At 54.5% G+C, this 24,541-nt stretch overlaps 3 protein-coding genes across 4 annotated transcripts; 1 reads left to right on the top strand and 2 right to left on the bottom strand.

Annotated features, from left to right (window-relative positions):
* Nucleotides 1-108: 108 nt before the first annotated feature.
* Nucleotides 109-12,829, bottom strand: CHRNG (cholinergic receptor nicotinic gamma subunit). Its single transcript, XM_008965744.5, has 12 exons — nt 10,751-12,829; nt 10,422-10,561; nt 10,128-10,172; nt 9,842-9,951; nt 9,021-9,176; nt 8,031-8,128; nt 7,469-7,669; nt 7,162-7,276; nt 6,855-6,969; nt 5,974-6,187; nt 5,652-5,782; nt 109-5,020 (listed from the first exon to the last, which is right to left on the bottom strand). The coding sequence occupies exons 1-12, from the start codon at nt 10,803-10,805 to the stop codon at nt 4,847-4,849; spliced, it is 1,554 nt and encodes a 517-aa protein (XP_008963992.1). The 5' UTR covers nt 10,806-12,829; the 3' UTR covers nt 109-4,846.
* TIGD1 (tigger transposable element derived 1) lies at nt 123-2,491 on the top strand. The gene has a single exon (XM_057301545.2). The coding sequence runs from the start codon at nt 677-679 to the stop codon at nt 2,450-2,452; it is 1,776 nt and encodes a 591-aa protein (XP_057157528.1). The 5' UTR covers nt 123-676; the 3' UTR covers nt 2,453-2,491.
* Nucleotides 12,830-13,781: 952 nt separating the features above from the next.
* On the bottom strand, nt 13,782-24,225 carry CHRND (cholinergic receptor nicotinic delta subunit). 2 transcript variants are annotated; one of them, XM_057301544.1, is made up of 12 exons: nt 24,174-24,225; nt 23,767-23,912; nt 23,000-23,044; nt 22,074-22,183; nt 21,789-21,944; nt 21,474-21,583; nt 20,306-20,506; nt 18,982-19,093; nt 18,789-18,903; nt 16,316-16,520; nt 16,109-16,227; nt 13,782-15,316 (listed from the first exon to the last, which is right to left on the bottom strand). In XM_057301544.1, exons 1-12 carry the CDS (start codon nt 24,223-24,225, stop codon nt 15,134-15,136), a joined length of 1,554 nt encoding a protein of 517 aa, XP_057157527.1. In that variant the 3' UTR covers nt 13,782-15,133. The 2 variants fall into 2 exon arrangements, with proteins under 2 accessions (XP_057157527.1, XP_014199606.2); XM_014344120.3 differs by lacking the exons at nt 20,306-20,506; nt 21,474-21,583; nt 23,000-23,044; nt 23,767-23,912; nt 24,174-24,225 and having other exon boundaries at nt 15,024-15,316; nt 22,074-22,155.
* Nucleotides 24,226-24,541: the final 316 nt, after the last annotated feature.

The following is a 24,541-nucleotide window of genomic DNA, read 5'->3' as shown; positions in this document are numbered from 1 at the left end:
CTGCGCAGAGGGCTGGACTCAGCGGCGGAGCTGGCTGCTGGCCTCAGTTCTGTCTCTGTCCAGGTCCTTGTGACCCGCCCGCTCTCCTAAGGGAGCGTGTCCTGGCCCCCTCCCGCAGCGGCTCGGAAAAAAGGCAGCACCGCGTCGTTGACAGCGCGGGCTCTGGACTCGCTGCTTGGTAAAAACCTTCCTCTTCCTCCAGTGCGGGACGCACTCTCTGGTATCTCTCTTGACCTCCCGGAGGCTTTCCTTTGTCGGGGGGGCGCCACTGTACTATGGCATACCTCGTTTTATTACGCTTCGCAGATAGGGCTTTCTGAAAACATGGAGGGTTTGTGGCAGCCCTGAGTCCAGCAATTGTATCAGCGCCATTTTTCCAACAGCATGTGCTCACTTCGTGTCTCTGTGTTACATTTTGGTAATTCTCAAAATATTTCAAACTTTTTCATGATTTCTGTGCCTGTTATGGTGATCTATGATCAGTGATCTTTGATGTTGCTATTGTCATTGTTTTGGGGTGCCACATACAGCGTCTTTTATAAGACGTGGAACTTAATGTTGTGTGTGTTCTAACTGCTCCACCCACAGACTGTTCCCCATCTCTCTCCCTCTTCTTGGGCCTCCCTATTCCCTGAGACATAACAATATTGAGATTAGGCAAATTAATAACTCTGCAATGGCCTCTAAGTGCTCAAGTGAAAGGAAGAGTCGCACATCTCTCACTTTAAATCAAAAACTAGAAATGATTAAACTGAGTGAGGAAGGTATGTCAAAAGCCGAGATAGGCCGAAGGCTAGGCCTCCTGCGGCAAACAGTTAGCCAAGTTGTAAATGCAAAGGAAAAGTTCTTGAAGGAAGTTAAAAGTGCTACTCCAATGAACACACGAATGATAAGAAAGCGAAACAGCCTTATTGCTGATATGGAGAAAGTTTTAGTGGTCTGGATAGAAGAGCAGACCAGCCGCAACATTCCCTTAAGCCAAAGCCTAATCCAGAACAAAGCCCTAACTCTCTTCAACTCTATGAAAGCTGAGAGAGGTGTGGAAGCCACAGAAGAAAAGTTTGAAGCTAGCAGAGGTTGGTTCATGAGGTTTAAGGAAAGAAGCCATTTCCATAACATAAAAGCACAAGGTGAAGCGGCAAGTGCTGGTGTAGAAGCTGCAGCAAGTTATCCAGAAGCTTTAGCTAAGATCATTGACGAAGGTGGCTACACTAAACAACAGATTTTCAATGTCGATGAAACAGCCTTCTATTGGAAGAAGATGCCATCTAGAACTTTCATAGCTAGAGAGGAGAAGTCAGTGCCTGGCTTCAAAGCTTCAAAGGACAGGCTGACTCTCTTGTTAGGGGCTAATGCAGCTGGTGATTTTAAGTTGAAGCCAATGCTTATTTACCATTCTGAAAATCCTAGGGCCCTTAAGAATTATACTAAATCTACTCTACCCGTGCTATATAAATGGAACAGCAAAGCCCGGATGACAGCACATCTGTTTACAGCATGGTTTACTGAATATTTTAAACCCACTGTTGAGACCTACTGCTCAGAAAAGAAGATTCCTTTCAAGATATTACTGATCATTGACAATGCCCCTAGTCATCCAAGAGCTCTGATGGAGATATACGAGGAGATTAATGTTGTTTTCATGCCTGCTAACACAACATCCATTCTGCAGCCCATGGATCAAGGGGTAATTTCGACCTTCAAGTCTTATTATTTGAGAAATACATTTCATAAGGCTCTAGCTGCCATGGATAGTGATGTCTCTGATGGATCTGGGCAAAGCAAATTGAAAACCTTCTGGAAAGGATTCACCATTTTAGATGCTATTAAAAACATTCGTGATTCATGGGAGGAGGTCAAATTGTCAACATTAACAGGAGTTTGGAAGAAGTTGATTCCCACCCTCATTGATGACTATGAGGGGTTCAAGACTTCAGTGGAGGAAGTAAGTGCAGATGTGGTGGAAATAGCAAAAGAACTAGAATTAGAAGTAGAGCCTGAAGATGTAACTGAATTGCTGCAATCTCATGATAAAACTTTAACAGATGAGGAGTTGTTTCTTATGGATGCGCAAAGAAAGTGGTTTCTTGAGATGGAATCTACACCTGGTGAAGACGCTGTGAACATTGTTGAAATGACAACAAAGGATTTAGAATATTACATAAACTTAGTTGATAAAGCAGCAGCAGGGTTTGAGAGGATTGACTCCAATTTTGAAAGAAGCTCTACTGTGGGCAAAATGCTATCAAACAGCATCGCATGTTATAGAGAAATCTTTCATGAAAGGAAGAGTCAACTGATGCGAAAAGCTTCACTGATGTCTTATTTTAGGAAATTGCCACAGCCACCCCAACCTTCAGCAGCCACCACCCTGACCAGTCAGCAACCATCAACCTCGAGGCAAGACCCTCCACCAGCAAAAAGAGTACGACTCACCGAAGGCTCAGATTGATGATCAGCATTTTTTAGCAATAAAGTATTTTTAAATTTAGGTATGTATATTGTTTTATTAGACAATGCTATTGCACTCTTGCTGGTCTACAGTATAGTGTAAACATAACTTTTATATGCATTGGGAAACCAAAAACATTCATGTGACTTGCTTTCTTGTGTTGGTCTGGAACTGAACCTGCAATGTCTTTGAGGTATGCCTCGACCTACCTCCTTAGGTTGCTGTATGGATCCCATGAGACAGTAACCTATAGTAATGGCAGCTAATGTTAACATTTGAGTGTTTATTGTGTACAAGGAGCTAATCCTCTGCCCTCTGAGGCTTTCAGAGAGGTTGAGAGACTTGTGCCAGATACACAACTAGTAAGGGGCTGGTGGGAACCGGAAATGGCCCCACTGTCGTCAGATTCCCTCCCTGATTGAAGTTCTCCCCCACTCTCCCTAACTCCTCTAGTTCTCTATAGCTCTGACTCTGCTCTTGCTTCAAACACACTGTGCATGCACAGACCCAGACTCACACTGGAGTAAATAATATGAACTTGCTGGTGATTGAATCCCAAAGACAGCAATCCTGTGCTTGGAGGGAGGGCATATTTCCAAGGTCCCCTCCTGCCAGCATATCCTGTTGTCAGGCCTTTATGTGGCACTTTCACTTTTCTTTTTTCAGTTTTGTAATTTTTTTTTTTTTTTGAGACAGGGTCTTACTGTGTCATCAGGCTGGAGTGCAGTCACATGATCACAGCTCACTGCAGCCTAGACCTCCTGGGCTCAAGCAATCCTCCCACCTCAGCCTCCCGAGTAACTGGGACTACAGGCATGCATCACCACGCCCAGCTAAGTTTTGTATTTTTTGGTAGAGACCGGGTGTCCCCATGTTGCCCAGGCTGGGTTCCTGGGTTCGTGGGCTCCTGAGCTCAAGCAGTCTGCCCACCTTGTCCTCCCAAGGTGCTGGGATTGCAGGTGTGAGCCACCACACCTGGCCAGGAATGGATTATTTTTTGCACCTTATTTACAGATGAGGGAACAGCCTCAGGGAGCATAGGTGACTTGCCCAAGGGTGTCCCCTGGTTACCAGCCAAACTCGTGTGCTGGCTGTAATCTCAGAGCAGGACCTTGCCTCTCCCCCAGGAAGACCCCAGCTTATTGCCTTACTACCTGATTAGTGGGGTCAAGGGAGGCCAGTCAAAGTCTCCTCCTGGAATGAAGAGCTCAGTGGCTCTCTGTTAACTCCACACCTCCTCTTGCCTAGCTCTTCCTTGTCTTAACCATCCTTTGGGAAGAAGGGCCTGTTTTTCAGGCCGTAGAATCTTAGAGTGTCAGATTGGGTCAGAGTCAGGAATTCTGGACTTCAAACCTTGTTTAACCACCACTGTTGTGTGGAGTCCTGCTTACTCTAGGCTCAATTTGCCTATATAACATGGGGAATAATGACTCTTGCTTGTCCATACTGCTGTGAGGAGCTCTTAATTAAAAAGGAGGCCAGGTACAGTGGCTTATGCCTGTAATCCCAAGACTCAAGTGGGAGGATCACTTGAGCTCAGGAGTTCAAGACCAACCTAGGCAACATAGCAAAACCTCATCTCTACTAAAAATTTAAAAGTAGCTGGGTGTAGTGGTGCATGCCTGTGGTGCCAGCTACTTGGGAGGCTGAGGCAGGAGCATTGCTTGAGCCCCGGAGGTTGAGGCTGCAATGAGCCGTGATCATGCCACTCCACTCCAACTTGCATGACAAGAGTGAGGCTCTATCTCAAAACTAAACAAAACAACAACAACACATCAAAAACTAAAAAAAAAAAAAAAAAAGGATTACAAAACTCAGGAAATCGTCTTGTGGTCAGTGGCAGAAAAATGCGCATGAATGGAAAGGCCACTGGGGCTGTTGAGAATTGGGTGCTTATTGTACCCAGAAGGCACTGGGGGGAGATGCCAGCTGGCATGGGCTGCTGCCCTGCTTTGGAGAGAGCATCGGCTGCTACTCTTCACACCTCTCGTGACTGCCCTCTTTCAGGGAGAACTTGTAAAAGGGGAGCCAGTCCCAAGCCCGAAGGTATTATACAAAACAGTCCTTCGGGCTTCAGACTGATGGGAATGAATAATGCTTTGCCTAAGTGAGGGGAGTGCACTGAGTGGAGGAGTGGCTGGTGCCAGGATGAGCTAGCCAATCCTGCGTGTGTGCTGACTGCAGCAGGACACTCTAACCACAGCCCACCCCCAGCCACTCCCGGACTCCAGCTCAGACTCTTTTCCCAGCTTTTCTCAGGGCTGTTTGGCTCACACAGCCCTGAAAGGCACTTCCCAAAGAGCACACTTAGGACCTCAGTAGGAGAACGTGGCTGATAAGACTCAGTGTGACCCACGTGTGTGACTCCCACATGCCCCGCAGTGGTTGGTTGGCTCAGTCTGGTGAGGGCAGGTAGGGGCGTGGATCTCCAGGGAATGGCAGGGCCGGCACCCGGTTGTAGTGGGCCATGAGGAAGATGCCAGCTGTGCCACAGACGAAGAGCGAGAGCATGGCCAGGAAGCAGACGCGGTCCAGCACTCGGCCCACCAGGAACCACTCCTCATTCCCCTGAGGGTGGGAGGCAGGTGTGGGATAACCAGCGGCGGCACCAGGTCTTCCCTGGGTCCTGTTCTCATCTTGGGCTTCCAGCAGGCCCATGTCTCCATTTCCTGGGGCCCTTCTTACCTATGTCCGGGTCCCAACTGGTGGCTAATTCCATGGCCCCCTGGCCCTGAGGTGCCCCCCCGCCCCTGTTCCTTTTTCTTTCTTTCTTTCTTTCTTTTTTTTTTTTTGAGACAGAGTCTCACGTCTCACTCTTTCACCCAGGCCAGAGTGCAGTGGTGCGATCTTGGCTTGGCTCACTGCAACCTCCGCCTCCCAGGTTCAAGCAGTTCTCCTGCCTCAGCCTCCTGAGTAGCTGGGAATACAGGTGCCCGCCGCCACACCCAGCTAATTTTTGGTATTTTTGGTAGAGATAGGGTTTTGCCATGTTGGCCAGGCTGGTCTCAAACTCCTGACCTCAGGTGATCCACTCGCCTCGGCCTCCCAAAGTACTGGGATTACAGATGTAAGCCACTGCACCTGGCCTCCTGTTTTTCCATCCCACTGCCCTATCTTGGCAACCCCACTCATCCTGTCTCTATCACGGTTCCAAGCCCAGGTACTCACTCCACCTCCACCCCACCCTGACTCAGCTTACATTGTCAAAGTGACTCTGCTGGTGCCGGGCACAGGCAATGAGGTTGCAGGCTTCCACACAGGCCTGGATGGCTGGGGCAGCCTGCTTCAGGCTGCCACAGAACTGGCTCGGCCCTAACTCCGGGCCTTTCTCTGATAAAGAGAAAGGATAAGGTTTGGGAGTAGAATGGAGGAGAAACAGGCAGAGAAGATGGCTTCTCCTTAGGGACCCCAGCTCCTCTCTCCCTGACCTGGGCACTTCTCCAGCACTCATCTGCTGTGCCTGGCTCCCCAGCTGGGGTCCCAGGGGAGGACTGTCCCCAGACACACCTGCTGTGTCTCACCTAGCTTCTCCAGTGCTGCCGCCACCAGCCCTTGCCGCTGCCACTGCTGGAAGAGGAGTTCACTGCGAGGCAGGCAGAGGGCCACCTCCTCCCCAGTTGTGATCGACCATCCCGAGGAGCCATTCTGTAGCCGGGACTGGGTGTCCTGCACAGTTGCTGGGGCCAGCGGGCGAACGTGCATCCTCAGCAGCTGGGGCAAGAGCCTCAGGAACACCTAGAGAGGGGGTGGCTTCACTAGGGCAGCAGGCCGAGCTTCAGAGCAGAAGCCAGAGGTTGGCGTGAAGGGCTTGTGCTGCTAGGGACCATGGAGGCAGCATACCGGGGCAGTGACGTGGCCTTGGTAAAGCTTTCTATACTGGACACGAGCCTGGGTCCCCAAACTTCAGTGCACATCAGAATCACCAGGGCACTTGTTACAAACACAGATTCCTGCCCCTAGCCCTCATGCTATTCTGGCCTAGAATGCCTGGGGCAGGCCTGGGAATCTGCATGTGCAACAAGGGCCCAAGCTGAAGGCTGCAGGTGGGCTACAGATCACACAGACTGGAATCAGACTGCCCTGGCAGACTCCTGCTTTTTCGACTTTGTAGTGCACTTTCTTGGGCAGGTTACTTAACCTCTCTGCGCCTCAACGTCCTCATCTGTAATTGGAGGTGATATGGGTTTTATGAAGATGAAATACATTAACATTTGTAATATCCCGGGCACCTAGGAAGCAATTTCATTCCTGTATTACTGTAATCGATTTTGGTCCATGCTTCCAGATACACCCAGGATGGGTGTGCTGTGGAATGCCACAGGTGAGTACGGCCAGGGCGTGCGAGAGGGAGGCGTAGGGGAGCGGGCAGCGGGATGTTGAAGTGGGCAGGGAGGGTCCTTGCCTTGCGGACCCCTCGGGCCATGGAGTGTGTGTGTGGAGACCGCAAGGAGACATTGAGCACAACCACAGCATTCACGACAATGAGGATGGTCACCACCAGGAGGAAGGTCAGGTACCTGTCGGGTGGGGTGGGCAGGAGCTGGCAGCCCACACCATGATGCCACCCCCACCCTTAGTGGCTGCCCCCCTCAGGCCTCCTGAATTGAGGATGGGGGGGTGGATGGAGGGCAAGAGGGCAATGCAGGAGGCCATCATGCTCCCAAGAAGGGAGAGTGGGATAGGCGGGTGGACATGAAGACCAGCCTTACTTGCTGATGAGTGGCACCGCCTGGGAGGTTTCAGGCACCTTCTTGGCCACAAGGAAGAGGAAGACAGTCTGGGCCAGGAGCACGTTGATGGCGACGGTACACTTCTGGCCCCCAGCTACCCGTGACCGAGAGGCGCTCAGAGCAGGTTCCTACCTCCCCCACCCACAGAGGAACCCCTTACCCCAGAAGTAGCCCGCTGCCTCTGTCCTGGGTCGTAATGCCACTCTGTTCCCCAGGCAGGGCCCACCCTGGCCTCCCAGGTGTCCCCTGTGCTACTGGATGGCTCCTTCCCATAGGCTGCAGGTACCCTTGGCAGGAAGGAAGTAGATGAGGATGGCGACAGAGGAGATGAGCACACAGGGGGCGATGATGTTGATGACGTAGAAGAGGGGCTTGCGCTGGATGAGCAGGTAGAACACCACCTTCTGGTGGCCTGCTTCCTGGGCTGGCGCCGCTGGGTCCAGGAGCATCTTGGCTGGTCGGTGCTGGATGGCCCACTCCCCATTCTCTGCGGGCAGGCAGGCAGGCAGGAGTGGGCACAGGAAGTGTGAGCTAGGCAGATCCCTGCAGCCGAGTGACCCAGCTGCAAGGGCAGCATGTGCCCTAAGGAGCACCAGCAGGGGAGGCACCCTTGAGGGACAGAAGTGGGGTGGGAGATTGGATGCTCGAGCCTCTTGTAAAGTTGGAGTCATTATCATGAGGAAAGTCAGAGCTTTGTTGGACGTTTTAAAAAGCATATTTTATGGTTTGCTGTAGTTTTCATTTTGAGTTACATGGGAGGGATTTGACCTTGGTCCAGCCTTGACCACAGCTGGGTCCAGCAGGAGCCCTGGATGAGGCTGCCTGGGGAGCCCTTGGGTGGGGGTTACCTGTGAAGGCCTCAGGGTCAATGAAAATCCACTCGATGGTCTGGCCATCTTCCTGACTCAGCTGCAGATCAATCTCATTGGTGCTGTAAGTCTGGGACCTGGGAGTCACCGAGGAAAGAGGCTAAATGTGAGCGGGTAGACCTGCCACGACTGCATGGGGATGACCTTCTGGGGACAAGTGTGGGCAGCTTTTCTTCAACAAAATGCAGCCCCACGCTTCTGAGTTCTCTATAAAACCCCACTGGTGAGATATGGAGAGCAGGAGGACCTAGGGCTCTTTGGGGTCAGGAAGATGGAGTTGAAGGCCCAGGAGGCTGCAGGGCCCTCACCTGGCTGATGGGCCCAGGGTCACTCTGCATTTGTCTCTCCCACTGCTGTCTGGCAGGAGGGGCTGATGATGGCAATGTAGAAAATACATGCCTACCTGAGGAGGGCCCCTGTGTCTACAGAGGGGAGTCTCCCTGCCAGCTTTGCTCATGGAAAGACTGCTCCTCTAAGATACAGGAGAACCCTCCCCCGGGCCCTCCTCCCCACACTTAGGTTTGAGGAAACAGACCCAGAGACCCCCAGGGTGGCTTGGTTGCATACATGCTTCCGCTGGATTCCCTGCCAGGGCCCCTCTCTCACAGGACAGCCCTGCCTCCCTGTGGGCCTGGAGTGTGCAGTGGTTTCGTGTGTGCGCAGACACGCATCTTGTGTGCATGTGTGCCTTCTCACCCACGCACCCCAGGCGTGAATGTCTCCCCTTGGGGCACAGGCGAGGAAACTGAGGCAGTAAAGGATGAGTGAGGGGACTCGGGCTTAGCAGGGAGAGCTTGGGCACCTTCAGGTGTCTTAGCCTGAGATGGGCACAGAGGCCCAGGGGAGATGGAGCCAGGCCTCTAGGTGCTGCCAGAGCCAAGGCCAGAAGCCTTGCCCAGGCCTTACCCCACCACTGCCCAGGCCCCTCTGAGAGCAGCTCTCTTAATCCTCCCCAATAAATGGCCTCACTGGAAGATAAGGGAGCAGTTCTGCCAGTCGAAGGGGAAGTAGGTGACTGAGATAGAGCAGGCGGAACGGAAGATTGCAGGCGGCAGCCAGTAGATACAGCCGTCAGGGGACACGAGCACATTGCAGTAGAGGGCCACCTCGAAGACACCGTCCACGCTGTATGCACAGAACAGGCCAGGCCATGAGGCTGTGGACTCAGCCCCCGACACCCCAGCCCCAGACCAGCCCCTGTGCCCCATGTGGATAGGGGCCTGGGGACACCAGTCCCTACCAGCCTGTCACCCCCTGACTGGTTCCCACCTGGATCACTAGGTCCCCCCAGCAATCCTCCTGCCACCCCCTGCCCCAGACAGACTTCCTCAGGCACCACCTCCTAATTTCTGCTTATCTTTCTCTCTCTTGTTTTAATAATAATAATAATAATAATAATAATAATAGTCATAATAGCGACTAACATGTTAAGCCCACACCATGTGCCAGCCCCCGAGTGATGCACTTTTCATGCCTGTCTTGTTGACTCTCGCCAGCTTCTATAGGACCCGTCAGTGGCCCCACGTTACAGGGAAGGGAGCAGCCCACCCAGGTGGCCCAGCCCAGAGGAGATGGAGCCTGGCGTAGGGTCTGGTCTGCTGGCCCTGGGGTCAGAGGGCATACCCAGGGCCCTGCCCTCGGCACCTGCTCCATCCAGTTCTTCCCTAGCCCCACAGGTGCCCGATTTGCACCCTCTGCTCATCTTTCTCTTTTCCCAGAGCCCCTTGTTCTGCTGGGCCCAGACCCTGTGTCCTTTGTCCCCCACACCCCTGCCTGCACCCCCTCCTCACTTGTTCTCCAGCACGATATCCGGCCGCCACACCATGGTGGACGGCACCCTCAGCACCCACAGGCCTTCGTAGTCTCGCGGATCCCAGCGCAGGCGATAGTCGCACCACTGCTGCAGGGGGAGGGGCAGTTGCTAGGCCTCTGCCCTCTGCTGCACCACACCCCTAGGAGTGGGCATCCAGCCCAAGAGGACAGAAGAGGCAGGAACGGGGCAGGCAACTCTCAGGAGGCCTTGGGGTGGTGGGGTGGGACCCCTGATGGAAGCAGGGTAGCAGGGTGGCCTCTTACCATCTCTATCCAGACATTGGTGGTGAGGGCTTCCTCTCGCTCGTTCTGGGGGTGCAAGGGTGTAATATGGAGGGCTCAGCCCCCAACTTCACTGCAAGTCCCCACAGGCCACCAATGGGGCCAAGCATCCCCCAGCCTCTTGATAGTACTCCCCCCACAACCATGGGAGTTTTCCAGACCCCAGCCTGTCCGCTTTAGGGCCCTCCAACCTCTTGGTGGCTGGAGCCGCCCCATGCTATCCCCAGCAGGTCCCAGGGCCTGGTGCGCTGACCCCTCCTCCATCCTGCGGCTTACCAGGGAGATGAGGTTGGTGAGGGTTAGCTTCAGGCTGACATTGACCACATCCGAGTCTCGTTCCGCGGGCCGCAGGTTGGGGTCGTAGTTTTGCATCAGGTCTGCGAGCAGGCGCTCCTCCTGGTTCCGGCCCTGGGCCCCTGCAATAGACAGGCGTGAGCCTAGCAGGAGCTCGGAGGCGGAAAGAGTGGGGAGGCCCTGGGGGTGTGAAGTGGGAACTCAGGGAACTGGGTCCAGGGCAGGCCCCAATAGCCCTCAGACCCTCCATCCCCTGAGGCTGTGGACCCCAGCTCTGGGACTCCCCAGGCTGAGATTCCTTTGTGTCCCACCCAGGCAGACAGCCAGCAGCAGCAGGAGGAGCAGTGGCCCCTGGCCCCCATGCATGGTGCCTCAGCCCTCTGCAGTGACAGGGGTGGGACAACAGCTCCAAGGTCTGGGGCAGAGAGAGATGGGCTCTGGGTGTCATATAACAGCCTACACTCCCACCCCAGCCAGCCCAGCCAGCCCGGCCAGCCTGGCCCAGCCCCACCAGCTGTCTGACCACAGCCTTGTCAGCTGTTCCAGGATGGACACAATGCTGGGCTCAGGTTACCTGGGTGGGAGAGGGGAGACAGGGGCCCCGTCTGCCCCAAAAGAGACATCCACCTTCCAGCCCCAACTCGGGCTCAGTTGTCCCAGCCCCACCTCCATGTTCCACATGGGGGCCAAGGACAGCCAGGGCCAGCTGGGTGTGGTAGGGAAGGCAGGTCGCCGAGGAACCTGACAGCGGCTCCAGAGAGAGCTGAGGTGGACTCCCTCCTACTCCCTCCAGGGAGTCAGGATTTCGGTGGGTGTGAAGGCTGTTGGGTAGGCATGTGAGGGTTTTTTTGTTTGTTTTTTGCTGGAGTGCAGTGGTGCGATCTTGGCTCACTACAACCTCCACTTTGATTCTTCTACTTCAGCCTTCTGAGTAGCTGGGACTACTGGCATGCGCCAACACGCCTGGCTAATTTTTTTTCTTCTTTTTTTTTTCTTTTTTGTATTTTTAGTAGAGACGGGGTTTCACCATGTTGGCCAGGCCAGTCTTGAACTCCTGAACTCAAGTGATCCGCCCATCTTGGCCTGCCACTGGGCATCCCCCTCACTGTGCATCCCCCTCACTCGGCCTCCCCCTCACTCGGCATCCCCCTCACTCAGCATCCCTCTCCCTGAACTTCCCCCTCGCTGAGCTTCCCCCTCACTGGGCTTCCCTTTCCCTGAGCTTCCTCCTCTCTGAGCTTCCTCCTCCCTGAGCTTCCCCCTCCCTGGGCATCCCCCCCACTGAGCTTCTCTCTGTGTGGCCCACTTTTCCTGGAATTTACAAAGCCCTCGTTTCCTTCTCACTTCTGAGACCCTTGCCTTTCCATTTTGCCCTCTGGTCCCCCTAGATGCAGTTTTCTTATCCTCTTTTGCAGACCAGTTTCTCTCCACCTCTTTACTCTCCTCCATGCCCACATTTTACCAAATTCAATGGCCTCCATGATCAGGAAGCACTGCCAAACAGTGGACCACCTGTCCCTGCATCCCCTACCCCCCACCCTCCTGTTTTCTCCCTTTCTCTCCTCTGGGAGAGACGGCCTAGAAGCCTTCTTGGTGTTCTCCGAAGGGTAAATCATCAATGAGGAATGGAAGTTTCTTGCAGGGGTTACGTGTGCAGGGACAGGACCCATTCAGAGAAAATCATCTGTAGAATTGTCTAACACTACTTCTCCTTTGCCACCCTCTGTTATAATGGCTGGTAGAGCAAGATACTCATTTCCTAGTCTCCCTTCAGATAGGCTAGCCATGTGATGTTTTGACCTGCGGGATGTCTACTGGAGCTTTATGGAAAAGTTGTTTTTTTTTTTTTCTTTGAGATGGAGTTTCACTCTTGTCGCCAAGGCTGGAGTACAATGGCTCGATCTCAGCTCACTGCAACCTCTGCCTCCTGGGTTCAAGCGATTCTCTTGCCTCAGCCTCCTGAGTAGCTGGGATTACAGGCGGGCGCCACCACGCCCATCTAATTTTTGTATTTTTAGTAGAGAGGGGGTTTCACCATGTTCGTCAGGCTGGTCTTGAACTCTTGACCTCAGGTGATCCAGCCGCCTCAGCCTCCCAAAGTGCTGTGATTACAGGCGTGAGCCACTGTGCCCGGCCTATGGAAAAGTTTTGCTTCTTGATGAAAGGGGTCAGAAATGGCTGGCCCTTTTCTGCCTGAACATAGGTGCTAAGTGTGCAGCTGTGGCTGTCAGCTCACAAAGTGGGGCCAACAGGTCTGAGGACAGAAGCCAACTTGCCATGGAGGCAGGGCTGGGCAGATGGCAAAATGCCTGGGTCCCTGATAGCTTTGTTAGACAGCTGAGCCAACGTGATCACCTCTGCCTCCCTATTATTACTATGTGAGAAAAAGGAAACCTTATGTGTTTAAGCTAAAATTCTTTGAGCTTTCTGTTCCTCACAGGCCAGTGTATTACTGATTCGCTGTCCATTGAAAGAGAGAGGGTAGCCCTGTTGGTCTGGGGAGAGTAAGGAACACTCTCTGGCTTCCCGGAAAGCTGTGCCTGTGAGCATGGCTTCCTGGGGACAGAAGATGGAGTTCCATGTCAGTCAGAGTGGACCAGTCCTGACAGCACCACCGTGCTGGGGGAGTGGGTGCCTCTGGTGGAAACTGTGGTGATCCTGGGAGCCTGTGCAGGAGGCACCCCCCCCCCTGGTTTTGTGTGACATTTTGGGGTTGTCTTCTCTGGAAGTCCACAGCCACTTGAGCAGGGCCTAATAGAACTGAGGACTCACCTGGTGGTTGAACCAAGACCTGCTGCCAGCAGCGCCACCGTGAGGCAGAGAGAAGCAAAGACTGTGGCTGAGGGCCCTAGACTCTCATCTCTGTGCACAAGACGGACCCTCCCTGAGTTGATGGGCTATTCCTGGGGAAGTCTCAGACTTCCTGCTCACCTGACAGGTGTGAGAACAAACTGGCTTTCCTATTTAGACAGGACAATTAAAGATTTGTACCTTGAATTTTGTGAATAGTTCATGCTGGAAGGCAGAAGTTACTAGGGTCAGTTTTGGTTTTAAATGGTTTTTCTTTTTCCGTGGTTACATCTAAACATTAAAAATCTCACCTTCTGTATATCTGAGTTAATGAGGTCACCAATTCCCCCCTGAGGGAAATGGGTTAAATCACCACCCATTAAATGTGCAGGTCACATGAAAATGCTCCTACTAGAAATTCAATTTTCACAACACCCCATGACTAGGACTTACTAGACACACATTTTGCAGATTAGAAGATGGAAGGTAAGAGATGAGGAGCAGCTCACTCAAGGTCACATTGCTGGTGTAACAAATGACACCAAAACGTTGTCACTTAAAACAACACACATTTATTATCTCACACAGTTTCTGGGGGTCAGGAATCCAGGAGTCACTTAGCTGGTGGTTCTGGCTTAGGGACTTTCATGGGGCTGCACATAAGATGTCTACTGGGCTGTGATCTCATCCGAAGGCCCTACTGGGGCAGAGGATCCATTTCCACATTCACTCACGTGGCTGTTGGCAGGAGGCCTTAGTTCCTTGCCATGTGGGCCTCTCCATAGGGCTCCTCAACATGCCAGCTGGCTTCCTCAAAGTGAGAGATCCAACTGATGTGAGAATGAGGGCTAATGAGCAAGAAAGAGGCCATAGTGTCTTTCCTAACCAAATCTGGGAAGTGAGGTACCATCACTTCTGCCTCATTCTATTGGTTACCCAGACCCACCCTGGTACAGAGTGAGGGGACTGCACAAGGGTGTGAATACTGGGCATCACTGGGGCCATCTTGGAGGTGGACCGCCATACAAACAGACCCTTGTCTCCCAATTCCTGCAGCCTTGGCCTTTGGCCCTCAGGATAAGATTAAGTGGAGGCTGCCTTTGGGATAGGGTTGCTAGATTTAGCAAATAAAAATAGGGGACAAATTTCAGAGAAACAAGGAATGATTTTTTAGAATATGTATGCCCCAAATAATGCATGACAACCCTACTTTGGAGAGGAGTAGGTGCTGGGGGGCAGGGACCCTTTGGGGAGAGGTGCTGCATTCTGGTCCTCTAGGATTGTGTGTGCAACCTCAGGCTGACCCCAAGTCTTTGTGGATGTCGATCCTGACCTTTCCACTCCAGTCCTCAACTTCCCAAAGGGACCTAGGCAGAGAGGTCAAGGCAGAAAGAGCTAGGAAAGGATACTCTGGGGTCTGGAGGGAGGGAGGTGTCCTCAACCTCAGTCCCAGGTGAGGCCTCAGAAGCCTGAGGTTGAAGGGTAGGTGGGAAGAGGGAGGCTGGAGGGGCCAGAGAGTGAAGGCGCAGATTCCTGCCTGCTCTACCCCACACCTTGGGGGAGGAGAAGCAGAGAAGGGGCCCTATCTGTCTCACCCCTATCAGAGCTCTCCCCCTGAGGCCACCCTGAGTGGCCTCCCCCCTGGCCCCTGAGCCAGCCTCAGGCCTCCCCCCAAATCGTCCTGCCCACCCGCTGTAGCCAATGTCCACCCTCAGACCGTCTCAGGTGGCCCCTGTCTTGATTTCAGGGGAGCCATTGAGCATTGAGGAGTGGCTGCTCCCTCCCTTCCTTGGACTCTTCCCCAGTCTGAGGGGCACGAGCCTCAGGGCTAGGAGTGGGTGTCATTAGGGACCGTGGCTCCTCTCTCAGACCCTGCTGTCTCCTGACTCCCCCACAGGCCCACCCTAGATGAAGCGCTTGTCCTGCGCGTTGTAGGAGTAGGGGTCCCCAGGAAAAGGCTGGGGTGGTGGCTGGTTGTAAACGCCCTGCAGGAAGATCCAGGCTGTGCCCACCACCATGACAGGCGTCACCACAAATAGGCAGAGGCGGTCCACTGTGCGGGCCACTCGGTTCCAGCTGTCTTTCTCCTGCGGGTAGGGGCAGAGAGAGTGGGGTGAGAAGGGCCTCAGGCCACAAAGCCCCACCCCCAAGCTGGGGCCCAGCCATGGAGGCAGAGGGCGGCTCAGTGTGCCTGCAGAGGCTGCCTCGGGCTTGCAGGATAATGCTGGCTTGTCCCCAGCAAGGTCCCAGGCCCCTTTGGCCACAGGCAGGGCTGATCACTCTGTTGAGGAGGCAGAGAACAGACCATAGCCTCCCTCTCTGCTGTAGCACAGGGCTCTGGGGCTAGAGAGGAACTGAGGCCCAGGGGTCTCTCCTAGGGGCTGAGGAAGGTGGATAGACCCCTCTCTTCTTCTCCCCCATCTCAGCAAGTCAGGGCTGCTGCCAGCCCATATGTGAACTGGGAAAAGGTGCCCTTTCTCAAGAGATAGTTTTTAGAAGTTGTATAATGTTGAATAACCATATATGGCTACCTTTAAAATGTCTGGTTCTGTCTGGAGTATCAGGCTTGGAACTGAGTAGGGACAGAAAATGATTGGCAGCTGGGAGAAAGAAGGGATCCTAAGGGACGCTCAGAGTGTGGCCTGGACAGGGTGGAGCTGTGTGCCTGTGTGTGTGCCTGGCCCCAGTGCTGCTATAGGGTGCCAGCCAGGAGTTCTCTCTCCCCGGGGTAGGGGGGGGGGCCTGGAATCTGTGTCACATTAACTCCCTCATCTAAGTTGGTGTGTGCCTCTAAGGGGAACCCTGCCCTCTTAAGATAGAATACACTTAATCAGTGCCCTACTTGAACACCTGTACATGGCAATCCTGTGGTCCCTTACCTCATTGTAATTGTTCTGGTCCCTCATGTGGTTAACAATGAAGTTTGCCCCATCCACAGCTGGCTTCAGCTCATTGAAGAGTTCCTGCTGGGCCTGCTCAGAGCTTGCTGGGGGCCGGCCTACAGACGAGGGGCCAGAGTGGGTGTGAGGCCTGCCTCCACCCACCTCCCACAGATGGGCTGAAAACCAAGACCAGCGGGGACCCACGTGCAGTGGTGAGGCGCCTGGCCAGCCCATGCCGCTCTGACTGCTTCTCGAACATGAGGTCACTGCGGGACTTGAGCAGGAAGTACTCCTCGGCCTTGGAGATGTATCCCAGGGAGCTGCTCCTCCGCACCGGGGCCCCAGGGCTGGGTCCATCCTCTGCTGGGCGGGACATGTGCAGGAGCTCCGGCAGGGTCTCCAGGAAGAGCTGGGGCCGTGTCAAGGGGCCACAAGAAAGGCGTTGTTTTTCGTTTTTTGTTTTTTGTTTTTGAGACGGAGTCTCATTCTGTCACCAGGCTGGAGTGCAGTGGCGCGATCTCGGCTCACTGCAACCTCCACCTCCCAGGTTCAAGTGATTCTCCTGCCTCAGCCTCCCAAGTAGTTGGGACTACAGGCACGCGCCACCATGCCCAGCTAATTTTTGTATTTTTAGTAGAGATGGGGTTTCACCATGTTGGCCAGGATGGTCTTGCTCTCCTGACCTCATGATCCGCCTGACTTGGCCTCCCAAAGTGCTGGGATTACAGGCGAGGCACCGTGCCTGGCCAAAAAGGCCATTTTACAAGCATGGGGTGACCTTTACACATGCTAACATCTGTGACTTCATTCCTGGCTGCCACAAAGTGCTCCCCCGTCTGACTCTGTCATTGATTCCCCGATCTCCTACTGATGCACATGCAGGTTGCTTCCAGCTCTCCCACATCACCCATGGTGCGGAGCAGAACCCATTCACTAAAAATGATTAATTAAAGACCAAAAACTAAGGTAAATGCTCCAAATGCTAGAGTCTCCCCCATCAAATGCTGAAAGACAAAAAGAGTTGCTAAGGCCGGGCACAGTGGCTCACGCCTATAGTCCCAGCTCTTTGGGAAGCCGAGGCAGGTGGATCACTTGAGGTCAGGAGTTCGAGACCAGCATGGCCAACGTGGTGAAACCCATCTCTACTAAAAATACAAAAATTAGCCAGGCATGGTGGCGGGCGCCTGTAATCCCAGCTACTTAGGAGGCTGAGGCATGAAAATCACTTGAACCTGGGAGGCAGAGGTTGCAGTGAGCTGAGATCGAACCACTGCACTCCAGCCTGGGCAACAGAGGGAGACTCCATCTCAAAAAAGAAAAAAAAGAGTTGCTAAACTGCCTTCAGCTGTCCCAGAACAGCCAGCTGGCCCTGCAGCAGCCGAGAGGCAAGGGCAGCCCCCTCCTGAGCACCCTGCACTCAGTCCTCCCCTTCTTCCTTCTGAGTTGCAGCATACAGTGGAATGAGCACATCTTAAGTATATAGCTAGGTGAATTTTTACAGATGCATTCCACTGGGTAAATCACCAGTGATGAGATAGTGAACATGATCCCCAAAAATCTCCCTCACATCTGCCCCCACTCAGTATCCTCCCAGCCCCAGAGATAGCCACCATTCTGACTTCCATCACCAAACATTGATTTGGCCTGTTCTTGAACTTCTTACAAAGTGAGGCCTGCAGCATGTGCTGCTGCATCTGGTTTCTTTCACAGAACACTGTGCCAGGAGGTTCACACGTGCAGGGCTGCAGCAGCCGCAGGTGCTTCTGCACGGCTGAGCAGCACTCCCGTGGGAGTATATGTCCAGTGTCTTTACCCATTCTACAGATGGCCTTTGGACAAGTTCCAGATTTTTTTTTTTTTTTTTTTTTTTTGGAGACAGAGTTTCGCTCTTGTCTCTTGTCGCCCAGGCTGGAGTGCAGTGGTGAGATCTCGGCTCACTGCAACCTCCACCTCCCGAGTTCAAGCGATTCTCGTACCTCAGCCCCCCGAGTAGCTGGGATTACAAGCGCACACTATCACGCCTGGCTAATTTTTGTATTTTTAGTAGAGATGGAGTTTCACCATGTTGGCCAGGGTGGTCTCGAACTCTTGACCTCAGGTGATCCACCTGCCTCAGCCACCCAAAGTGCTGGGATTATAGGTGTGAACTGCCACGCCCGGCCCCTGCTTTTCATTTTATTTTATTTTTTTAGAGATGGGGTCTCGATCTGTTGCCCAGACTGGGGTGCAACTGTGATCATAGCACATTGCAACCTCCAACTCCTGGGTTCCAGGGATCCTCCCACCTCAGCCTCCCGAGTAGCTGAGACTCCAGGTGTGAGCCACTGTACCTGGCTCAGTCTCCAGCTTTTGGCTATTGAGAGTGCTCATTTCTTTTTTTTTTTTTTGAGACAAGGTCTCACTCTGTCGCCCAGGCTGGAGTGCCCTGGCGTGATCACAGCTCACTGCAGCTTTGACCTCCCAGGCTCAAGTGATCCACCTTAGCCTCTTGAGTAGCTGGGAATACAAGCATGCGCCACCACACCTGGCTAATTTTTTTGATTGTTTATAGAGACAGGGGTGTCTCTATGTTGCCCAGGCTGGTCTCCAACTCCTGGGCTCAAGAGATTCTCCCGCCTCAGCCTCCTGAAGTGCCAGGATTACAGTGGTGAGCTTTTGCGCCGGGCCAAGTACTCACCTTCTTGACCCCCTCAGACAGCACATGGGTGCTGGGTGTTCGGAAGTGGATGTTGAGCACGATGACACAGATCACCACAACCATGGTGACCAGCACCATGCCGAAGAGCAGGAACCTGTGGGCAAACACTCAGCTTGGAGCTCCCAGGGCTGGGCTGGCAAGCAGGGTGAGGCCGGGCTTGAGCGTCACTCACTTGCCGATAAGGGGGATGGCCATGGATGTGGCAGGCAGATGCTTGGAGATGAGCAGCAGGAAGACAGACTGAGCCAGGAGCACCGAGATGGCCACTGATGTCTTCTCGCCACCTGGGGAAGCCACACTTAGCTGTGACCTTGGGGCACCGGTCCTAGAGGGTCCAGCTGTGACCTTGGGGCACCGGTCCTAGAGGGTCCCGCTGTGGCCCCTGGCACCTCTGTAGTACCATCATACCCTGATGAAAATTACGGGTTATGGAGCTAGAGTGCCTGGGTGCACATAACAGCTCTGCCACTTACTAGCTGGGTGACCTTGGGCAAGTAGCCCAACCTCTCTGTGCATCAGTTTTCTCAACTGTTAAATGTGGTGACAGAGTGTGTTTAACACGCATCACTCTGCCTGGCACTGGGTAAGTGCTCATGAAAATCAGCTGTCACAACCCACCCACGCCACTGAACCCTCCTGGAGCACAGACCTGCGTGCGTTATTCCCCGCTTAGAAAGCGCCAGGTTGTCCTTGTAGAACCAGGATAACACCCCAACTCCCAGCCCCTCACTCAGAGACCCCAGCCCAGTGCTGTCTTGCTCTTCCCACCTGAGCTCCTGCACGTGATGGCAAGGGCGGGAAGGGGGGCTCCCCTGCTGAGGTCCCCTCAGCCTCTGCCTGGCCCCCTCCTTATTGGCATTGCTCCTCCTGCCTGTGGTAGCCCCACCCAATCCTGCTCAAGTCCATTCAAACTCCACCTCCTCTAGAAGCCCTCCCAACCCCACTGCAGATGGAAGGTGCCCCACTTCTCCCTCCTCAAGTCCTGCCGGGGGCAGGGGCTGGGTGGCCTTTGACCCTGGGACTCACTATGCCCTGCTCATAGTAAATATTCTGAACTTGTAAACCACTGCCTCATAGAGTCAGGTGAGCATAGATGGGTTTTCTGCCTCACACCCTACTGTCCTAGAGACCCTGTTATTCACCCACTGGTTCAACAGTTGAGGGCCTCCTGTGTGCCAGGCCCACGGTCACACACTGGTGACCATGAGGGACTTGGTCTCTGCCCTGACAGAGGGACAGTTTAGCAGTTCTTCTGAGAGTCCGTGGGAAGTAGCATCTTGGAGATGCCCTGCCCTGTCCATTTGGGGATGTTGCCCAGAATCATACAGCCCTCCCTCTGGGTGGCCACCTGGCCCTCACACCTGGATCCAGGCAGGGAGCTCCAGGAATGGAGACCCCAGGTGGCTCCCAGGAGGAAGTGAGGGGGCAGGGCTGGGGCTGGCTGTGCTCAGGTGGGCTTGGGGAGGGGGAGCAGGGGACGGGGCCTGGAGGCTCACTGTCGGCCGGTAGGTAGAAGACCAGGTTGACCATGAAGGAGATGAGCACGCAGGGCACCAGGATGTTGATGATGTAGAAGAGGGGCTTGCGGCGGATGATGAGGTAGAAGGTGATGTCCTGGCGGCTGGGGCTGTCCAGAGGGGCTCTGGGGTCCACGTTGACCCTGGCCGGCCGGTGGACTATCTCCCACTCCCCGTTCTCTGAGGGCGGCACATGGACATCTTAGGGTCAGGCCAGGCCAAGGGGGCTAGGCAGGGCCTGGGGACAGAATGAGGGGCTGGGCAGGGCAAGCCAGTCCAGAGACGCAGATGGGCTGTCTACGGGGTCCCGTTGGTGGGTGTCATTCCCTGGGGGGTCAGGATGGAAGTTTCCATCTGTGAGGGGAAATCTTCCTCTGTGACTGATTTCTTTTTTATCTTTTCGGAAAAAATAGAAGCTGAGGCCATACAGAACTCAAATAAGGAGTATCTTTTGGCTCAAAAGATACACGAGCCAAAAACAGGTATTGCAGATTAAGACACCAAGTCAAACAAATGCTCTCAGACATTGAGCCTGTCTTCCTGAGTAACAAAGAAAAGCCTCCTGGACATTAATTGAGCCACTCCTCGGCCTGGGCCTTGGGGATAATGAGCCAGTGACAGTAAGACTATCCCTGCCATGATGTGCCAGCCTGAGACAGTGAGACAGGGTCCCTTCTGATGGACAGGGCGAGTGGTAGGCCCCATGGAGGATCCGAGCCTGGGTACAGATCGGGGATGACGATGTCAGGAGGGGTGGCAGACACCCCCATCAGGATAACACAGCCCTCATGCCAACCACACCCCTGGGCTCACCAGGCACAGGAAAGACTAAACCCCTGTCAGCCACAGGCATCTCATGTGGGAGAAGCATGACTTCCGGGCCTGGGCAGAGGCATGGGGAGGGCCCTGGCACCTTCTCTCTCTGCCTTTGGGATAGCTTTGCATTCAGGAAGTGTGAGTGTCTGTGTGCTCCTCTGTGGGCAGGTATGTGTCTGCCCTTCTGTGTCTAGCTGCGTGTGTGAGTAGCTGTGTATTGGTGTCCTAAGTGTGTGTGTGTGTGCACGTGTGTATCTCTGGGGTGGGCAGGGCCAGTGTGTCTGTGTGTGTCTGAGGGACCTGCCCACCCACTGGCGGCTGTTCCCAGCACCTGTGAAGCCTTGAGGATCAATGATGATCCACTCCACGGGGTAGGTGCGGTTCTCCTTGGCATCCTGTTTCAGGCTCAGGGTGATCTCTTTGGCCGTATACTTGAGGGAACTGGGGAGGGCAATGGGCAGAGAGTGACACTCAGCCAGTGGCTGGGGCCACAGAGTGGGGAAGGGCTGGTAAGGGAGGACCATTGTGGGGAGGGCAGCACTAATCCAGACAGGGCAGGGGCCTCTGTCTGAGGGCGCTTCAGTCACCTTCTTTGGCCTCTGGCAGGGTGCTTTGGGGTGAGGGGTGGCTGGAGAAATGGGCACACCTGAACTTGAGGGAGCAGTTCTGCCAGTCGAAGGGGAAATAGGTGACAGAGATGGGGCAGGAGGAGCGGAAGATGGCAGGTGGCAGCCAGTACACGAAGCCGTAGTCGTAGACAAGCACGTTGCAGGAGTAGGAGATCTGGAAGGAGCCGTCATTGCTGGGGGACAGGGACAAGAACCATAGTAAGCTCTGGCCACTCACGACTGGCAGAGTTGGGGGAGGCAGAGGAGGCTTAAGGGAAGGAGGCAGGGTGACAGAGGGGAGGTCAGGGAGGGCTTGGCTCAACTTGTTCTCCAGCACAATCTCTGGGAGCCACACCATGTCCGGGGGGAGGCGCAGGACACTGATGTTTCCAAATTCTTCAGCATTCCACTTCAGCCGGTTGTCTGTCCAGCCCTGGAATCCCAAAGGCATGTCACCAGTGCACTCTGCAGCCATCCAGGCTCCTGGCTCCCCCCACTTCCCTGAGAGAAGACTGAACAGGGTCTGAGAGCTGTGACAAAAGAGGTTTGGGGAAGGCAGGTACAGAGTGCGGATTCAGGTCTGTCATGGACAGCTGTGCAGGATGCTCACTGCACAACTAAGGGAGCATTATTTCTACTGTGAGCATAGACGATTTGTGTCTGTACTGTGGACTTTTGACAGGCAGGAGGAGAATGTTTTCTAATAAACATCAAGATAAAGTGGCAATTTTCCAACATGTGAATCCTAATCCACTTGAAGGTGACATCAGGGCTGGTGAGGGCACTAGGTGGGGGAAGGACAGTTGGGCCTGGGGCTTCCCTGTAGGGAGGCACCAACCTCTCCTGGAGAACAGTGTCCAAGGCAGACGGGATCTCCATGCAGAAGCAATCTGGTGCCCTGCATTCCCTCCCCGACCCCACTGGCTCTGGGAGGGGCATTCTCTTTTTTTTGAGACGGAGTCTTGTTCTGTCGCCCAGGCTGGAGTGCAGTGGCGCAATCTCGGCTCACTGCAAGCTCCGCCTCCTGCGTTCACACCATTCTCCTGCCTCAGCTTCCCGAGTAGCTGGGACTACAGGTACCCGCCACCACACCCAGCTAATTTTTTGTATTTTTAGTAGAGACGGGGTTTCACTGTGTTAGCCAAGATGGTCTCAATCTCCTGACCTTGTGATCCACCCCCCTCGGCCTTCCAAAGTGCTGGGATTACAGGCATAAGCCACTGCGCCCGGCTGGGAGGGGCATTCTTACGTGCTCTATCCACACATTGGTAGTGAGGGTCTCCTCAACTTCTTTCTGTAATTAGACGGTAGGGCCATCCTTCAGGGCCATATCATTCTTTTATCCGCACACATTCACCCACTCTCTCTCTCTCTCTCTTTTTTTTTTTCCAGGGTCTTGCTCAATTGCCCAGGATGGAGTGCAGTGGCACGAGCTCGGCTCACTGCAACCTGCAACCTCTGCCTCCTGGGTTCAAGCGATTCTCCTGCCTCAGCCTTCCTAGTAGCTGGGATTACAGGCGCACACCATCACACCTGGCTAATTTTTGTATTTTTAGTAGAGATCAGGTTTTACTATGTTGGCCAGGCTGGTCTCGAACTCCTGACCTCAGGTGATCTGCCCACCTCGGCCTCCCAAAGTGCTGGGATTACAGGCATGAGCCACCACACCCAGCCTACATTCACCCACTGTCAATTGGCACCCAGGGAAACTGTGGCATCTGGGCCCTGATCACTCGCAGTCAGGAGTGGGTAGGCCGCCAGGGAGCAGAGAGGACTGGTGGCCTCTGAAGTGTGTCACAGATGGGGCATGCTATGGGTGTGTTTGGGGGACACTGCAGAGCTGACACTGGAGGGGCAGGACAGCAGCCTCTCAGGGCACAGAGCAGCCGCAGCACGTTTCCCAGGAAGGGAGTGGCCATAGGCCAGGTGGGGGCTTCTAGCTTCCTCCATGGCTATCCTGGTCCTGGAAAGCCATCCCTGCCTTCCCTCCCAACCCAGCACCGGAGGGCCTCTCACCAGGGAGATGAGGTTGGAGAGTGTGAGGGCCAGGGCAACGTCCACACTCTCCTCTTTGTGTGCCACGGGCCGGAGCTCCTTGTTGTAGCCCTTCTCTTGAAACAGGTGCCGGATCAGCCGCTCCTCCTCGTTCAGCCCCCAGCTGCCTGGGGAGGGTCAGGGACAAGGACTGAATGGGGCCCTGGGCAGGGGACTCAGGAAGGAAGCTGCCCTGAGGTCCTGCTGGACCAAGAGGTTGGGATGAGCAGGGGGGAACCCAACCACTCCCTGGGAGTGGGGACCCCAGAAGGCGGCCCCCCACAGGGAGAGATGGCAGAGTGGGAGTGGAGTGAGTGAGGAGCCATGCGGTGTGGGGCCTGGGTAAGCATCACGGGGGACCCCAGGGTGGGGAGGGTGTCTTCCCTTACCACACACCGCCAGGGCAGCCAGCAGCCCCAGTGTCAGCACTGGCCCCTCCATCCCATCCCTCTGACTGGGACATGCATCTGCCCCTCCTGTCTACAGGGCTGTGGAATGAGGGTGGGCGGGAGAGGGGACAGGTGTTGGGGGAGGAGGGGGTCAACGGGAAGAGGCAGCCGGAAACACAATCTGACACCTCATGGCAGTGGGGGACGGGCCAGCCAGGGCAGGAGCCCAAGGACATGAGGCAAAGATCCCAGGCTGGGACTCCCCGCAGCTCGGAGGCGGGGGGTGGGGAGGGAGGGCCGGGGTGGGGTGCTGGGCGGAGATGCTGGGCACTGGGGCCAGCGCTGGGCAGCCATGCACGGGGGCGGGG

This window comes from Pan paniscus, chromosome 13, assembly GCF_029289425.2.
Source record: "Pan paniscus chromosome 13, NHGRI_mPanPan1-v2.0_pri, whole genome shotgun sequence".
NCBI classification, from domain to species: Eukaryota; Metazoa; Chordata; class Mammalia; order Primates; family Hominidae; genus Pan; species Pan paniscus.
Note: the sequence above shows the minus strand (reverse complement) of the source record. Positions and strands in the feature narration are given on the sequence as shown.

Excerpts from the sequence above, each read along its gene's own strand:
- TIGD1 (XM_057301545.2), top strand. The coding sequence starts at position 677 with ATGGCCTCTAAGTGCTCAAGTGAAAGGAAGAGTCGCACATCTCTCACT.
- CHRNG (XM_008965744.5), bottom strand. The coding sequence starts at position 10,805 with ATGCATGGGGGCCAGGGGCCACTGCTCCTCCTGCTGCTGCTGGCTGTC. Across the intron at positions 8,129-9,020 it reads AACTGCTCCCTTATCTTCCA|GTCCCAGACTTACAGCACCA; the intron begins GTGAGGCCATTT and ends GGTGACTCCCAG. Across the intron at positions 5,021-5,651 it reads AGCAGAGTCACTTTGACAAT|GGGAATGAGGAGTGGTTCCT; the intron begins GTAAGCTGAGTC and ends TCCCACCCTCAG.
- CHRND (XM_057301544.1), bottom strand. The coding sequence starts at position 24,225 with ATGGAGGGGCCAGTGCTGACACTGGGGCTGCTGGCTGCCCTGGCGGTG. Across the intron at positions 23,913-24,173 it reads GGCTGCCCTGGCGGTGTGTG|GCAGCTGGGGGCTGAACGAG; the intron begins GTAAGGGAAGAC and ends GACCCTCCCCAG. Across the intron at positions 16,521-18,788 it reads TGTCTGAGGGGGTCAAGAAG|CTCTTCCTGGAGACCCTGCC; the intron begins GTGAGTACTTGG and ends ACACGGCCCCAG.